The sequence below is a fragment of the Malurus melanocephalus genome, unplaced genomic scaffold (assembly GCF_030028575.1).
Source record: "Malurus melanocephalus ecotype Western Australia unplaced genomic scaffold, MMel_1.1 scaffold_34, whole genome shotgun sequence".
NCBI classification, from domain to species: domain Eukaryota; kingdom Metazoa; phylum Chordata; class Aves; order Passeriformes; family Maluridae; genus Malurus; species Malurus melanocephalus.
The window spans coordinates 1,223,639-1,241,022 of NW_026623266.1; the positions used below are offsets into that span (position 1 = coordinate 1,223,639).

Here is a 17,384-nt window from a genome sequence, read left to right on the forward strand (position 1 = left end):
TCAATACACTGACTGATGTGATGGTTTAAAGTATTTCAAGGAGGATATTTGGGTCTCTTGACTTTATATTTTAGCATTGCCAAAACACACATCCTCATAACACCAAATAAGAAAGTCAAGCTTTGGTGTACACTAAGACTGACCAAAAGTGCCTAAAAACAAACAGGAAATACACAGATTTTAAAGGCCAGAAGGGACTGCTACGATTGCCAATCTCACTTCTGCACAAAGGAGCCTGTAAGATTTCACCCCAAAAATCCGGCAGCAAGTATTCAGAAACTGAATAACAGCTGAACATCTGGCACAGAAACATCCTTGGTGTAAATCACCTAAATCACGAYTAATACTTAATTTATGAAAAGTCTCAGTTTTCCCTCTGCAAAAGGCAGGATACACAGATCTCCCAAGTACATCAGAGTGATACTTTCACAGCACAACAGGATGAATTATTAAGAATGGAACTCCTCCATACATGTTTCCACYTTTACTACACATAATGGTAAGTGATTCCATGAATGACAGCTCCATTCATTGAAATATTTCAGGTTTGAAATTTCATTTCTACATTGTCATGCTTWAAAATACAATCACAAAATCCCATTTATTGTTTTTTTCATGAAAATAATTCTAGCAATCTGTGTGGTTTATCATTATTTGCATAGTAGATACTAACTCAAAACTAATTAAGAATTATTCCTACAAGGAAGAAAATCCAAAGCCACGTTGATTACATTTTCCTTTCTGTTTGTAATATTCACTTTTTGCCCCTTTCTCCACATTTTCTATCATCAGATCCAGGGATATATCAGATCCAGGGACATCTGGATAGATGAGCTGGATCCACAAAGGTTCACATGACCCTCATTCTATTAGCATATTCAGAAACCTTAAATCAGCGTTCAATTTGCAAGAAACTAGAAATAACCTCAGGTCTACGAGTGCTCTCAGAGTAAGAATTTGCCTTCATATACTTCCCAGTTGTTGTCTGAACACTGAAAGCCACATTTTCCAAAGCTGCTTTTATTCTTGCAAACACAAACTTGAGGTGAGAAGAGGCCAAACGTAAAGCTGTTTGTCTGTTCTTAAATGCTGCTGTACTACAGCCATAAAGACAGTAGTTTTATTTGTACTAAAACATGGAAATCCAAGGTAATTAAAATCACATTTAAAAAAAAAAMCACATTAAAAACACATTCTAAACATAGCTCTATGTCATAACTTGTATTTAAAATTATTCTTGAAACTTTGTGTTTATTTATGCTGCTACTGATAGCTGATGTTTATCCGCCAAACATATCACGAATAGATAAGATTAAACTATGGTTTTAAAATTTATTAGAAAAAATTCATTTGTAAGAGAGCTTCTCACAAAATTAAGCATCAAGCTTTTCTCTTGGTGTCTGTTCAAAATCTCGGATGGCTGATCTTTATAAAAACACTATTTGAGGCCAAATTTGACATAGATCTTAAAACACAGCATAAAATTACTTTTAAAAATTATTATTGTAAGTGCACAGATTTTTCTCCCATTTTAAGTGCAAAAAAAAAAAACTATTTCCATTCCCCATTAAAGCATTTTTAATTTGAAATTGTTAAGTACTAAAAATCAACAATCTTAACACAATGAAGATGCAATATGAGATATGAAGCTTCATAGCCCACCTTTCTTCTTGACTGGCATTCTTCTTCCTACTTCTGAATCTGGTTGCAAGCACTTATTTACAGGTACTAACGAAGTACTACTGGAACACTCTGCAAGGTCAGGAACTGACTATCTATTGTAGAACACTTTTATAGTTCAGTTAGGAAATGCAGCTTCAATCTTCCTTTCTATGAATTCTTGCTGTTCCCTTGGATTGGACTTCCGACACTTTCCACAAATAAAAAAAAAAAAAAAAGGGGGAGGAAAAAGAAGCTTTTTGATTCTTTTTTAGAGATGTTTTTAATTTCTTTAAAATATATTTGACTCTATAAAAATACAAGAGCAAACGTTCCTTGGCAATATAAAATCTTATTATAACTCCTCTTCTGGCAGCAAAGTTTGAAAATTAAAAGATTTTATGTAATACAATTAAGGCACAGTCCATCTCTAGGCAGATGTCTCAATACTCCACCTGTACATGCTCAAAAACATATTATTTGCAGGACAAAAACGCCCAAGTAATCCAAATAAGGAGGAAGACAAAAACAWTCCAAAGTGCCTCTTTAAGTTCTTTCACTTCTTGAATTAATTTTGCTAGCTATATATTAGGTGACTACACAGCAGACTGAAAAGATCCCTTTTTCCTCACCAGACAAGAGCCTTCAAATATCACCCTCTTACCCAACAGAAGTCACTGGGCAGACACTTTCATTTTTATTATCTGCAAGCCACCCAGCCTTACGGTCTTTAATGTCCCTCTGATCCTCCCATGTATTAAAAGAGAGGATTGAAAACGAGGAAAGCAATCCCTTGACCTGGAATTATTAAAGTGACAGTGCTGCTCACTGGGCACTTGGGCAAAGCAGATTGCTTTATACTGGAGTCATTTACTTCATGCCATTCCTTCCCTTGCACAGCAGCAGCCACCTCGTGAAAGAGGAATAAGGAGAATTAGGAGAAGAGCTTCACAAAAGGTTCATTTTCAGAGATAATGAAGTGTTAATGAAATAAAAAGCAAGCCATGAGATCAGTCCGGAGTTTCCCACTCAGAAGCGCAGCTGGTTGGCTTCAATATCAGCCTCTCTCTCTCTCTCCCTTTTTCTGGAAAAAACAAAAAGAGAAACAGAAACGGGATAGATTTTCCTCATCTACCTCGTTAAGGAAAAGTCTGAGAAAGGCGGACAAGCTCCGAACGCTTCCCTTCCCCGCGTGAACGAGGAGCTGCGATGCCCATGACAGAGCTTTGCTGTGCATGTCTTCCCYGGGAGATGGGAGCTGTGTTTGTGAGGAGGGCGGCTCTGCTTTGCTCTCTAATGTTCACAGTCGGAATCTGTTCGTCCCCGCATCCCTCGGGCCGAGATTCAGGGGCTGTCCCCCCTCATSCCCTCCCCACTCCACCCTCCCCGTTCCCTCGAACCCGAAGGGATGTGCCTGATGCTTTCTGAGGCGAAACAAGGCACTGAGGGCTGGCTGGGACGGTGGCGGACTGGGATGGGGTGCAGGTGAACCAGCAGAGCCAGGCTGGTTTTGAGGRAGAGGACAATTCCCCCCAGGGTTGCTAAGGGACAGGCGAGAGGCAGGAGCTGAGGGGATGAGGGAGGGGTTGGAGGTGGGGCGAAGCGACACGCAGCCGGGACGAGGGGCGCACGAAGGGGGCGGGACGGGGGGAGCACAAAGGAGCCGGTGGCGAGGGAAGGGGACAGCGGGCGGGAGGGCAGCGGGCGGAGCGGGGGCTGAGGGGGCGGGGAAGGGGCGCGGGCTGAGGGGAAGGGGTCAGCGGGTTACCCCGAGGACTGGGCCTCCCCGCACCGAAGGGGGAGTCCCCGCGTCCCGGCCGCCGGTGCAGAGTCCGCGCTCAGCCCCGCCGCCATCGAGGAGCTGCCGCCGCCATCCGCCGCCCCGGCAACCAGCGCCGGGCCCCGCCCGCCGGCCCGCGGCCAATCGGCGGCCGCCATGCTGGGCCCGCGGCCAACGGCCCAATCAGRGACGGCCTCTGAAGGCCCTGGGTCATGTGAGGGAGCAAGATGGCGGCGCCCACGGGAGGGCGTGAAGTGGGAGGAGCCATGTTGCAGGCGGCGGGAGCGGCTCGGTGAGGCCGCGGGGCCGCGTCCGCCCGTACGGCTCAAGGTCGGAGCCTGRGCCCGGCGGGGAGGCCGGGAGGGGTAGCGTCGTGCGGGGACAGCGACTGATAGCGGCGGGAACTGAAGTTCGGGATTGAGCCACAATTTGCTGGCGTGAGGGTTCTGACCTGAGCCGGGCCCGGGGCTCCCTCTGCCTCCAGCGGTGCGCAGGGCTCGGGGACGAACTTGTACAAGGTGTGTGCAAGGGTCAGGGAGAGGGGACGCTTACAGCTCCGTGACCCTCTGTCTGTGGGATTCCAAAGTACATGTTGGGGACCCCCCTAGGCGGCCTGAAGCGATCCCGGTGAGATCCTGCCCCTTGTTCTGCTTTCTCCGCTCCTGCATCCTGCCAAGMCCGAAACGAAGGAGGCACGGTCCCGTGGGTAGGGCTTAGGACTCAGCCTTCACATTGTAAAACAACTTAAGGTAAGTATGATTGGCAAAATAAGTCTGCGAGAATTTCCTCTGCAGTAGAACATGTAGGGAAAAAAAACATGAGTCACTAAACTCCAGGTGTAATCAAGGGCTATTGTAGAGGATTGACCTCAGCCGGCTGCCAGGTGATACGCTTACCAACTTTCTACCCCCCCCAGAACATGTCAGGGAGAAAGTATGAATAAAATTGGGATTGTGATAAGGACAGGGAGATCAAAACTACCATTACAGTCAAAACATAGTCAATGTTGAGGGAATTTAATATATTGTCAATCAAAACAGAGTAGAATAATTAGAAATAAAGACAAATCCTTAAAACACCTTCTCTCCACCCCTCCCTTCACTCCTGTTTGTCCTCCTCTGTCTTAGCAGTGCAAGAAGACAAGGGAAGGGGGGCTGTAGTCAGTTCCTCACRTGTTGTCTCTACCACTCCTTCCTCCTTACAGTCTTTCCCTTCACCACTGTGTCGTCCCTACCATTACAGACAGCTCTCCACAAACTTTTCTGACAGAACTTCCCACAGGCTGCAGTTCTCTGTGAACTTCTCCTGTGTGGGTCCCTTCCACAGGGGTCAGTCCATCAATAGCAATGCTCCAGTGTGAGTCCCCCATGTGGCCACAGGTCCTGCCAGGAACCCACTCCAGCATGGGCTACTCTTTCCATGTGGCCCCAGGTCCTGCCAGGAGCCTTCTCCAAGGGGCCTCTCACTCGGTCACAGCCTCCTCAGGCATCCCCCTGCTCCTGCATGGGATCTTCCTGGAGCTGCAGGCGGATCTCTGCTCCCCATGGACCTCCATGTGTTGCAGGGTACAGCTGCCTCACCAKGGGCTGCACCAGGGGCTGCACCAGGGGAATCTCAGCTCCAGCACCTGGAGCAGCTCCTGCCCCTGCTGCAATGACCTTAGTGTCTGCAGAGCTGTTCCTCTCACTTGTTCTCACTCCTCTTTTCCAGCTGCTGTTAAGAAACAGTTTTTACCTTTTCTTTCTTTTACCTTTTCTATGTTATCCCACACACAGAACCACTGTAGTGATTTGGCTTAGACTTGATCAGCAGCAGGTCTGTCTTGGAGCCAGCTGGTACAGACTCTGTTGGACATGGCAGAACTTCCTGGCTCCTCAGAAGACAYCCCTTCACTCCCTCTTCTACCCAAACCTTGCCACACAAACCTCACACAACTGTATTCTTTCTAATTTATGTCTACAAGGTATAAAATTATTTGGTTGGGATTTTTTTTTCTAAAGTTCTATTTGATAGTTAAATCAATTTAAACCTAGAGTATTGCCATGCAAAATAGGAAATACGTGTGTGATACATAGTAGTAAAGAGTCCATTGATTCATACTGGGGTTATGTAACTTTGGTTACCTTTGTTTATTTTTTCCTTATGATCCTAGACTTMAAGATGTCAGGAAGAGAGTTTCTTGAACCAGATTCTCCACAGCAAAGACTAATTTTGGAAAGACTTAAGCGAATGGAAATCATACAAAAGATGTTCAATGAGCTTCCTAAAGCAGATCAGTAAGTGCTGGTAAAAGAAATGAAGATAAGTGCATCAAACATTTCAAGTCTTGGAGCTTTTCTTTTTCCTTACTCTTGTATTTCAAATTTTCCTTGCAGTTACAGAATTGCTTAATTGTGAAGATGCTTCTTGTTGTCCAGAAYAGAAAACCTGTTTTATGTTTTTTTTAATATGGTTATTTCAGTGTTGGCTGTGGTCCTGCTCAGCTGGTTTCTGGCATGTGCTCCCCAGTGTTTAGGGTTCTGAGATGGCTGATCAGCCCTGACTGGCTCTGAGCATTCACACAGTCCTGTGCTAGAGCTAATAAATTTTCTAGGAAACTGAAATATGATTCTGCTGGAGTCAGCTTGTGTCCAGCAGGGCTGGCCTGGGGCCAGAATTGAGTGAGCATCAACCTGCTGGTTTCTGCATTTCATTCTGCACAGCTCGCTGTTCCAGGAAGGCGAGACTGAGGTATCCAGGTGGTGGTGGAGGAGTCAGCTGGAGTCCTGCAGGCTCACCAGCAGGGTTCTGTGCAGCACAAAGCAAGCTAAATGCCTTCTGGGCCTCACAAATGACCTTTTTAGTTTGTGATACTGCATATCACTGCAAAACCTTGCTGGACCTGAGCTGGTTCTGTTAGGAGCCATTTGCATGTGTGTATTAGCTTGCATAAATTTTGTAGAAATCAGAGTAATCAGAACCTTATTTTATTTATATTTTTTTAATAGGACTAAATTGGTGGCTAAACAAACTGGTAGTAAGACAGGGCCTCCCCACACAGGTGAGAAAGAAAAGGCTTCAGTTCTGTATAGGATCTGCCACCCTSACATTCATCTTCCAACACTCCTCCTTCCTGAGGAGAGCGGGGGAGGCAGATACCTTAGTGGTGATGTGGTAATGTCTGGATCGAAACTCTGGACATAGAGACTGCTGGGCCTTGGAAAGAAGTAGTTGCCAGTCCCTGGCAGGACTTACAGTATATGCAGGGGGGAGCTCACTAATGCCTGGAAAGGAAGAGCRAGCATGCTGCAGTCAAACTGAGAGAGTTCTGTTTGCCCAAACACTTGTTTTTAATACTAGGGAGCTCAAATAAACAAAAAACCTCAAACCACAACCCTTCCATCCTCCTTTTCTTTCCTTTTGTGCAGTGTAGCAGTTGTGTACTTCACCAAGTAGATTCTGCTGGTCCTGGGTACRTTCATTTGCTCTGGTTTGGATACTTTAATATGCTGCTAAAATTTTAATCTTGGTCCTCTATATTTATGAATGTACTTGCCTGCATTTCACTGCCTGTGATTGTAATGGTATTTTTCTCTTCAAAACAAATAGCTGGTGTCCTTGATGTCCAACATTTTTTGTGTTTTAGGTTTTGCAAGATAAGCAAGTACATCTCCGAAGTCCATGTTTTTTTTCAGTGCTTTATATTACTTGAAACATTAAAATGTAGAAGAATTATAAGTAGATTGACTTGACTTTTTAAAATTATGTATTTTATTGTAACATTAATTTATTTTCAGAAAACATTATCCTTAGAAACATGCTGATTAGGAGAGCTTTAATGGCRTTTCCATTAACTGTAATAACTGGGAAAAAATTGTAGTCAAGACTTTTCAACCTATCACTTCACTCTTGAAGTGTGTGTAAACTCATGCATGTAACAAAGGATGCTGCACTGGTTGCTTTTGGAAGTAGTTACTCTCCATTTTGCACCGGTGAGAGATTTGGATGTTTTACCCCTTGTTGCAGGATTTTAAGAAGAGAATTGCAGTGTTGAATAAACTAAACTTTTTTACATTCTCAGTTGCTGAAATGACTTTCATTCTTTCACAGGAACCTTTGTAATCATGGAAAATACTTCCTAGCAGCAAATTCAAGTTTATGTGGCTTAGCAGCAAATAATTTCTTCAGGAGCATCCTACATGTCAGAAAGGCTGCCTTGGTGTCTGCTATGCCAATGGCTGTGATTCCATTTATTTCAACAACAGCGGTTTATGAAGTTTTTGTGCGTGACCCTTTATTTTCAGGTAAAAACCTCTTTATTCCCTTTTTTTTTTTTTTAAGGGCTTTGCTTTCTCTACACAGTGTAACATTAGACGAGCTTTTCCTCCCTGCTGAACAGTGCTCTTGAGCTGTTGTGGTCTTAAAAAAMCCCAGTTTGTAAAGCAGAGTTTGAAAAACAATGCATTGAAGAGCAGTGAGGAGATACATATGTTTGTATATATTTCCAAAAAACTTTCTGTTACACATTACTTACTTTTAGCTTTTTTCATTCAAAGTCATGTAAAAGTGACTGCAACAAAGCAGTTCAGTTTCCTCCCATCTACAGAATTTCATGTGAAGGTGAGCTTTAGAATGATAAAGTCTTCATGTGTTGGAATGGGAGTGATCTTTTTAGTTTGGTTTGTTGTGGATTGGTTTTTTTTTTGTTTGTTTAAAGGAAGAGTCCTACTTTCATAATTTTTTGTATATCTGTACAGCTTGGCCGTGTCTGTCAAGAGCTTGTTTTCAGGTTCTTGCAGGCAGCTTATAAATTGATGTGGTAGAGCACATGTGGATATTGGCAGTGAAATATTGTTTCCCATGCAGGTCAGCTGAACTGTGAGGTCTGTGCTGTGGTCAGAGGAGGATTAGTAGGTGCTGTTGTGGGTGGTCTCTATCCCATTTTCCTGGCTATCCCCTTGAACGCAAGCCTTGCAGCCAGGTATGTCTTACAAACCTGCAATGATTTAAATGTATTTATGGGTTAAATCTTCAGCTCTTAAGGTAAATTCTGCGGGTATTTAGTCTGTGCACGCTTGTCTTCTTGTAGGCATGTAGTACGTGGAACGAGATTTACATTAAGGTCATCTAATTACAAAGTGAAGTGTGTAAGAGTTACACCAAAGTGAAATAAGATCTGCAAAGTAATCCACTGGGAAGCCCTGGTGTTTTTCAGGAAGTCACCCAGGATGTGCCAGTGTGTGTGCAGTAGTGGCTGCCATCCAACYGAGCACCAAAGGTGGCTGGACACCCAAGAGACCTCACTGACCCTGGGCAGTGCCTGGCTGCCGAAGTTCCTGGCAGGTTCAGAGCAGTTCAGAGCACAGCAAGGGCAGGGCAAGGCTTGGTGAGACCTAGGATGTGGTCAGGGTGTTTTCAAGCTTTTATCCAGAGCTCAGTACYGCCAGGTGAATTTAACTTAAGAGAAGGAGGAGACAATTACTACCTACATAAATATTTATATTGAAACTTGACACTTGCATGGGAAAAAAATAAGTTTCTACCACTGTTTTTCTTCAGGTATATGTCATCTCCCTTGCCAGGGAAAGAAAATCTATTACGTTACTGGCTCACAACTGCTCAGCCTGTCTTTAGAAAGATGTCTCTGGGTATACTGGTACAGGCTCTGACTGGATTATATCTTGCCACTAAACAGCACGGAATATATGTCAAAATGCTTCTGCAGATGAACACCAGCAGGGATCCTGAAGAGCTACCTGAATGAAGAAAAGCAGCTTTTCAATTGCCTTGGATAAGTAATCACAATAAACAAGGAAAAGAAGTGTTGCTTGCTGTCTCTTTTTAATAGAAAAAARGAAAAGCTAAGACTCTGCGCTGGTATTTTTTAAGTTTTGAACTTAAATGCAAGTTAAGCTTTTCATTAAACCCAGTTAAGTGTTTATACTTGAATAACAGATTCGTGTGTTTCTTTGGAAATGGGGGGGCAAAAAAGCATTTGTAGTGCCTACATAGATTTAAAAAAAAAAAAAGGAAAAAAAAAAAGGGAAGATCAAGGCAAGGTTTTTCTAGAGATTGCACAAAATCTGAGTATTTTTCTCTCTTCTCCATTCTACTAGCACTAACCTGTCACAACATTACCCCTATTGGAAGGTCACACCGTACACTGTAGCGAACAGAACACAGAACAATCAGAAGTGTTAGTCGTGTTTGGCTTCCCAAAATATAAAAAAAACAGGCTTTGTCCTTGTTGATGAACACACTAATAGCAAGCATGTATTTTACGTGTTCAGCACTGTCCTGTCATGTCAAAAGTCAGAACATTCCTGAGACTAGAAAGGTGGTGTGTTTATGAACAAGGTATAACTTTTCAGTTACACCCTCTGTACTTTTTCTTAAACTATTGAGGGGAAAAAATGTTCTCAGAAGTTAATGAATAAAGTCTGAAATTGTTTCAGAATTCCACAGGACAGCAAGACGCTATCCCATTTCTAGCATTTGTGTGGAGGAGTGCCTGCACAGGAATCTAGAAATGCTCCTTCTGTTCTCAATTTCATACACGGGGTATGACCTTCCTCCTACAACCCCCAAGGAGTCACAGGAGGAACTTTTACCAGTCCTTGGCCTCTGACAACTGTAATAAACTCCCCACAGAGTGAGAGCAGGTTCTAGTTGGATCCTTTCTTCCACCACTGTAGTAGAAACAAGCCAGACACAGGCTATGTATCCCAGAGAAAGGACTTCAGGCTATTCCAAGTCTGAACTACTGCCAAAAGAATGCCAAGACTAGCTAGAGGTAAGAGCCAACAGAAGTACTATAAAAGCACCGCTTTTATCTTACAAATGTACCATTTTATATGCTGTCTCAACATTACAATCTATTCTACTGCTCCAGCAAATGATACCCTCATTCTCCTGGTATATRCACGAGCCCTGCTCTTGGCATCCTCCTGCTAATGAGCACAGGCAGAATTATTTCTCCACATCTGCATATCCCACTTAAASTGGGTGGAAAACTGTAAAATCAGCAGCCTTTAATGTGCAGTTTTTGCACAGGGTGTTCTTTAAACCAAGTCCATGTGAACAGCTCCCATACCTAACATATCCTTCAGACATTTTACAGTGTAACTAATAGTAAATATAGCCTTATAACCAGAAAATTGCTATTACAGCAGAAAACCTCCTTAACGCTAGAAAACATAAGGTTTTAAAAATCAGGAAATGTACAAAAGGTCTTTCTGTTTCACCAAAAATCCCAGTGTTTCACAGGGAAAATTGACTGCAGTTTTGACAAATGGCATGAGAAATCTGATTATCTGGAAGTACCAAGAGGTGCCATGTGTTGGACATGGTTCCCTGCATCTCCTTTCATACCATCTCTCCAGGCAGCTACAGATCACAGAAGCGCCAATCTTTTTTTTCCTCCCAGATGCTGCAAAGCTCTTCAGAGGAAAGAGAAGTTAATTGAGAATGCTACTAAGAGTCACAGCACCAGAATCAAACTCCAAAAGACTAAAGGAGAACTGAGCACGAAATTGTTTCTTACTTAAATGCTAAATAGTCTTCAACTGACTCAGGTGGGAAAACCAGATGGTAAATACATAGCTATGTAGCTGAACACTGGCAGCCCTTGGTTCTGTGGTATGTACAATTTACCACATATTTCAGTGCTGAACAAGGTATTTCTTACAACTAGAGGCCAAAAAGATAGAACATGCCAGTATGCTTTTACATTTTTATGAGGTATTTTTTGTGAAATGCTCCTTTTTATCAAGCTGCAGACYACTTTCACTAGAATCTCCCACTAGAAAGCCAGTGCACTATTTTAAACTGTCCTCTACAAATAAAGCATTTAAGATGAATAGAAATCTAAATGTACAGTGCATGGCTCACTCTTGAGCACTAAAAATGTTCCATCCTTTCAGGACTGTCAAACCTTGGTTTTAACACTCACTGTGCTGTTTAGTGTGGAAATAGCAATTTGATCAGAAATTGTGATTCAACAGCATATAATCAACTACTCATGAAACTTCAGATCCTAAAAATAGAACAGAAAGGAGGAAGATGCCAACAGACCACATGTATTGGGTCAATGTTGTGCCAATCCTGTATTCCTATATTCTGTCAGCTTGTATGGCCAAAAGGTGTCTGTGCCTTTAAATCTGACCCAGAAGAAGGGGCAGGGGCAGCACGGGCAGTTTAAAAGCTGGGGCTGCCACACAGCCCTGGGTTTTTTGGACCTCAGCATCGGAGCTGCGGGAGTCTTTGCTCACGGCTGCAGGGGAGTTACGTTGTTGCCGTTTAGCTAGCTCGGGTTTGTTAGCTTGGGCAAACAGCTCTCCTTGGAYTGCTACTCTTTTCTCCGAGCCRTGTGATTTTTTTTTCTTCTGGAGCAATTCGGTGGCCRGCGGGGACAAGCTGCACCACTATATCTCATCCYAGACTCCGGAAGAAGCCAAGCTGGCAACAGAAAGCACACCAAGCTCTCTGTTTCATCCATAGTGAGGACTATCCAGGTTTTGCCACTGTTGCCCAAGCCCCATGTGGACTTTTTCTTTTGTTTCTTTTTTCCCCAGGGACAGGGGCCACCATCTTTCTCYGCACCACTGGCTGAGCGGCTGTGGGGGAGAGGGCAGCGAGCATTCCTGAACTTTTAAATATCTAACAGTTACTTTTTTCTGTGTCCTGTGAGCACCGTGTTTTGTTAATAAACTACTTTTTTTTTTCCTCTTCACTTTTGCCCAAACATCTATTTCATATTGGTGGGAAAAAAATAGCAAATTTTTCACTTCAGAGGAAACATTTACTCTGTAACATTTTTCTCTGCAAACATTGTCTCAAACCAGGACACCACAGAAGGGTTCATGTAAGTATTTTATGCCTCCATRGTATATTGATCAAACATAACTATATTAATGAAGAATTAAGAACAACTATGAAATATAAGAAGTGCTGATTCTCAGAAGTATAGCTCTATCTGCAGTTCAAGGAATAACACCTTCCTGTTGTCCTCACCACAAAATTACCTTTAAGACAGATAAGCAAGAATTACTCCTTTATACCCTGATCCATTTTATCTTGTTTTGAAGTTGATGACCCACAGAGATAGCAGCAACATTTTCCCCAGTTTTCCCATTTTGTTTTAATGAACCAAGACATTAAAGAGAAGATGAAAAAACATTTGAACCCATAAACTGAAAGATCAACAAGTCTGATTTTATTATGATATTGTATTCTTATCTGAATGGCACATAATTACAAAGAAACATTTACAATATATTTTCAAGTATTAAGTTATGTCATTTCAAGGCTTTCACTTCAAAAAGCTACATTAATAATACACCATACAAATAGTACAGTCAGTTAGAGTTTCAAATAACTTCCTCTCCTCTATTTGGTTTAAATATGATTCAGTAGGCACTAGAAATGCCTGCAGCCACTGACTTTCTTGGGACTTGACCTTGTTCTTGTACCACAATACATGATTTTGCATGTCAGAAAATCAGCTGCTCTTAGACACAGCTCACAGGTCGTGTCATGACAGAGCATTGTGCAGGTTCACAGCAGAGGCCAGAACTATCCCTGACCCAGCCATTCAGCAGTGATGCGACAAGAAAGAATGCATATTTAAATTAACTTAAAAAACACTCCTACACTGAAGTAACCTTAAAAATGCCACTGGAACATCCCATACTTGCTACATTAGTGTTTCTCTTTTTCTGAMGCATGTTAAACTGCAAAATAAAGCACGTTCATGAAGTCTGAGCTAGGCAGGTTGAGATTARGTTGAATCTAAATTATTTCCATTTTGCATATCAATCAGTGCAGGTCCTGGTGGTTAACTGACTCCTGTGCACTGGTAAAACCCATCAGTTACAGCAGTTACCCAAGTTAAGACTGAAACTTTGAATAGCCCTGTTGATGCCACCRCAGAGTTGTAAGGTCAAACATATCCCACTAAGTCTCTTTTGTGCTGGCAATATCCCCTGAACAGATGGAATTCTGCATACAGTGGAGTAAAACCTGTTTAACAGAATATTGCCTTTTTAAAAGAATCATCTTGGATGACAGTAAATAATCCCAGCATTCAACTGTTTTTTTAATACCAAAGACAGCAAAAGCCCTGTTACCTCTTTATTCTCATTTCTTATACTACCTTTTAAAATAAAGCAGGAAATGTGGCCAGCAGCTGGTCCCGTCTCTTCTGCCCCAACACAGCTGAATCCACTTTAGCATAAAGAAAAACAAGGATGCTAAATACACATATACTTTATCACACAGTGATGTTTCACAAAGAAAAATCAAACTCCTTTTATACTGATGAACACATGACAGGGTCTAGCACCACTAGAACAAATTACTGGGAAAAAATGCTTTCACCTACTTAGCCTTAAACACAAAATTTAAGGCTTTAAGAAACAAGACTTCAGAAACACTAAATAGCATCTTTTTTTAAAAGAAGTTAATAAATTAAACTGTTTTAGAAATGTATTCTTTGTGAAACCTCACTTTACATATTATCATTTTCACAATCCTTCTTCCCCCAACTGACATACATTTAAACAACCTAAACATTATAATACAACTGAAAAAAGAACCCCCTCATCTTTTGTGATAGGGAGGAACACTGACTAGTACAAGAAAACACACACTATTTGTTTGTCAAACTATTTTTCCTATCTCAGGAGAAATTACGGAGCATTTTTCAAATCATTAGCCTCAAGACATGTATTTGCTCATCTCCAAACTGTGCTTAATTATATCAGGTTACAGATTTCTGGATACTGTAAGAGGCTAAATTAAAAACTCTACAGTAAAATTAAGCACACTTATACATGCAATATTTTTAAAATTTAAAGCTACTCTGAGGTAACAGGAATTTCAGTGTGCATAGGCACAAAGAGATTTACTTATGGGAAGGTAAAGTAACAAGTTACTTCGATGCACTGATTCATCAAACCTMATTCTCATTACAGGTGCATGCAAAAGAGTGATTCCTCTCTGTGAGGATTCCACTGTACAGATTTAACCAGTGCTCAGGTTCTGTTTCATCAAGTAAAACTCTGCATCATGAGTAAGAGCAAGCTAGAGAAGGGCTTTTAAAAGGTACCGTTTATCCCTAACACTAGACAACATTTTAAATCAACAGGGCACAGATTCCTTTTTTTTTTCATTAAAAAAGAAATTTACTTAAACTTTTGGGACAGTCACCTGTATAAAACGCTATAAATATYACATCCCCCTTATTAGCATATTTTCTTTTTCAATTCATCACATACTTTGCTTAATAGGAAATTTCTATTTCAAATGGCATGAGCATTTTTTTAAAATTCAAAACGTAGCTACTGTGTAGCCAACATGTTTCAAAACGTAAAGAGGAAAACTGCTAATGAGAATGATGTGAGGATAACCTTTACTATTAGTTGTCATCCAGAACTAGAAACATTTTGGCAGAGTAGGCCAAGGACCAGAGAAATAATTTTCTGAACCAGTCATTACAAGAGACTGGGATAAGCAAAGCAAGCTGTCTGATACCACATTATGGGAATATATTGATCCTTACCAGGTTGCGAGGTGGAAAACGACTGTTCTTTAACCCCTACACAACGGAGCCTGGCAGGGCAAGCACCTAAAAGAGAAACTGTCAGAGAGGTTTTAATAGTAATGTATAACTGAGATGCAGTACAATTTTATATGCATGCTTTCTTTTGCCGATCATTACTATTTTCTTAAGTCTGTCCAGTGACGATGTCATAATGGAGTTTTTGTTYGGTTTTCTAAGCAAGCATTTTCGGCTCCTCAGGATAAGCAGGCTAGACATTATCTGACTCAAGACCGGGTAGTCAGCATTATCTTTACTGCGAAGTGGAGCCGAGCACACCTTCATGCATCAGGTCGGCATGATCTTTTCACCCAAGTGCTGCGAACGGGCTCTGGCGGCACCTCCGCGTGTGCACCACGCGCGTGTCAGTCTGCACGACCACTGTCGCACTGCTGCGCACAGCTCTGCGCGACTCCCATCGCCAAACAGGCTCACACCACTACCGTCCACACGCCAGATTTACAGGACCTTGACCCAAGGCCACCGTCTGGCTCCCAACGTGCCGTTCCACTGAATTTTTTTGTTACCCTGGCCACTTAAATAAGCGCCAGGTCCCCCTCCTTTGCATCTCCCCCAATACCACCCCATCACCACTGTATGGATTCTTTTCCTCCGCACCATCGCCTGCTTCCTCCGCCGCGACGCGAGGCCCTTAGGGGTGAGAACCCCACGAGTACTTGCAGCAGGTACTTGACCCTACATTTTGAAGGAGGCCGCTGCCCGCCGAGCACAGATGGAGCAGAACTCCACCGACACCTGATCCCGGTCCACGTGCAAGCAGATCCCGCCGGGGGCCGCCCACTCCTCCTCCGTCTCAGTCACCGCCGCCGCCGCCTCCTCCAGGCCGCGGGGCCGGGAGCTGGGCAGGGCGTAGTCGTGGTCGCTGCTCTCGCCGGCGGGCTGGAGGTGCTGCTGCTGGCGGCGGGGGTTGCCCGTGTCCCTGAAGAGGCTGGTGCTGAGCTGCAGCCCGCCGGCGCGGGTCCCGGCCAGGCGGCTCAGGAGCTGCCCCAGCGCGCTCTGGTTCGCCAGCACAGCCCGCAGGTAGCTGCTCTCCCGCTCCAGCTCTCGCAGGCGGCGACTCAGGCCGCGGTTGCGGTCCCGCAGCTGCCGGTTCTCGGCAGCCAGGCCCTGCAGGCGGCTCTCCAGCCCCAGCACGTACTGCTTCTTCTTCAGCCGGTTCAACCGCGCCGCCGCCGCAGCTTTCAGCCGGCTCCCGGCYCCGCCGCTCCTCCGCCCGGGCGCCGCCGGCCGCGGGCCTTGGCCCGGCGCGGGCAGCGGCTCCGGGTCCCCACAGAAGCAGCCGCTCAGCTCCGCGTCCARGTCCCAGTCCGGCCGGGCCGCCTCCAGCAGATCTCCCAGCTCCAGCCCCGGGAACCAGTCCTCTTGCTCCCACACCTCCAGCGGGCCGCCGGGCGCCTCGGCCTCCTTGTCCTGCCGCCGCGGCTCCGAGAAACCCGGGGGCTCCCGCCGCGGCGGCGGCTGCGRCTTGGGCCGCGCGGGGCCCGGGTCCCCTTCCCCGCCGCCATCCCGCCCTCGCGGGGCCTGTCCCGCTCCGGCCAGCGGCCAGACGGCGCCCGAGGGGCTGGTCCCGCCGGCCGAGGCCGCCAGCAGCTGCGTGAGGCTGTGGCGCATGGCGGGAGCGGCGGCAGAAGGGAGCGGGCGGCGCGAGGCTGCGGCCCGGCGCTCGCGCCGCGGGGGCTGTCGGGAAGCGGGGGGCGGAGCGGGGGGGAGCGCCTTGCGCGTGCCCGCGCGGGATGGCGGCGTCTGGGAATGTGTGGGGAGAGGGGGGAGCCACTACAAAATGTGGATTGTGTAAACATTTTCTTAAGAGACGGGTCTTTTTGACGTTTGGTCTTCGTATTTTCAAGTTTAATCCTCGGAAACAGAGCGGCCAAGAAACTCCAAGGGATTTCCAGGTGTTAGAAAGACAAATTTAATGTCAGTAAAATGTTTCATGTTTCAACGTGTTTGAATGACCTYAGACGCAGGGGGAGGTTAACAAAGCTTGGGAAGGAGGATGTACCGCTGATAGTGGGCACAAAGAATGCAGAATTTACGGGCCACGAGGACATCTGGCAGAACTCCCAAGATAAGGAAGAAATTAATAAACCCAGCTCAGCAACTGTAATTAAATCAGCTCCAATCGGGTAAAACATAATTCCAGCAGGGGGAGATCCCAGCCACCGACTCAGGGACAATCGACCAAAAAAACACAGAAAGAATGAGCATGCAGATTAATTAGCATGAGAGGCAAGTGAGTAATTAACTGATAGATTGCTAATAAATAGGAGAACWAGGTAACTTACAGTTTGTAACACAATTCTCTTGTTTGCTAAAACTTACAAATAGTAAAAAGTTTTGATAGTT

General features: G+C 44.4%; 2 protein-coding genes across 5 annotated transcripts; one reads left to right on the forward strand and one right to left on the reverse strand.

The window, feature by feature from the left end:
* Positions 1–3,695: 3,695 nt before the first annotated feature.
* TMEM126A (transmembrane protein 126A) lies at positions 3,696–9,369 on the forward strand. 2 transcript variants are annotated; one of them, XM_057364049.1, is made up of 5 exons: positions 3,696–3,957; positions 5,592–5,715; positions 7,529–7,722; positions 8,285–8,399; positions 8,978–9,369. In XM_057364049.1, the coding sequence occupies exons 2-5, from the start codon at positions 5,600–5,602 to the stop codon at positions 9,180–9,182; spliced, it is 630 nt and encodes a 209-aa protein (XP_057220032.1). In that variant the 5' UTR covers positions 3,696–3,957; positions 5,592–5,599; the 3' UTR covers positions 9,183–9,369. The 2 variants fall into 2 exon arrangements, with proteins under 2 accessions (XP_057220032.1, XP_057220031.1); XM_057364048.1 differs by having other exon boundaries at positions 3,697–4,188.
* A 3,026-nt stretch (positions 9,370–12,395) lies between these two features.
* Positions 12,396–16,700, reverse strand: CREBZF (CREB/ATF bZIP transcription factor). 3 transcript variants are annotated; one of them, XM_057364051.1, is made up of 3 exons: positions 15,718–16,700; positions 14,979–15,056; positions 12,586–13,642 (listed from the first exon to the last, which is right to left on the reverse strand). In XM_057364051.1, exons 1-2 carry the CDS (start codon positions 16,647–16,649, stop codon positions 15,008–15,010), a joined length of 981 nt encoding a protein of 326 aa, XP_057220034.1. In that variant the 5' UTR covers positions 16,650–16,700; the 3' UTR covers positions 12,586–13,642; positions 14,979–15,007. The 3 variants fall into 3 exon arrangements, with proteins under 3 accessions (XP_057220035.1, XP_057220036.1, XP_057220034.1); XM_057364052.1 differs by having other exon boundaries at positions 12,396–15,056; XM_057364053.1 differs by having other exon boundaries at positions 12,396–15,056; positions 15,636–16,700.
* Between the last annotated feature and the right edge of the window lie 684 nt (positions 16,701–17,384).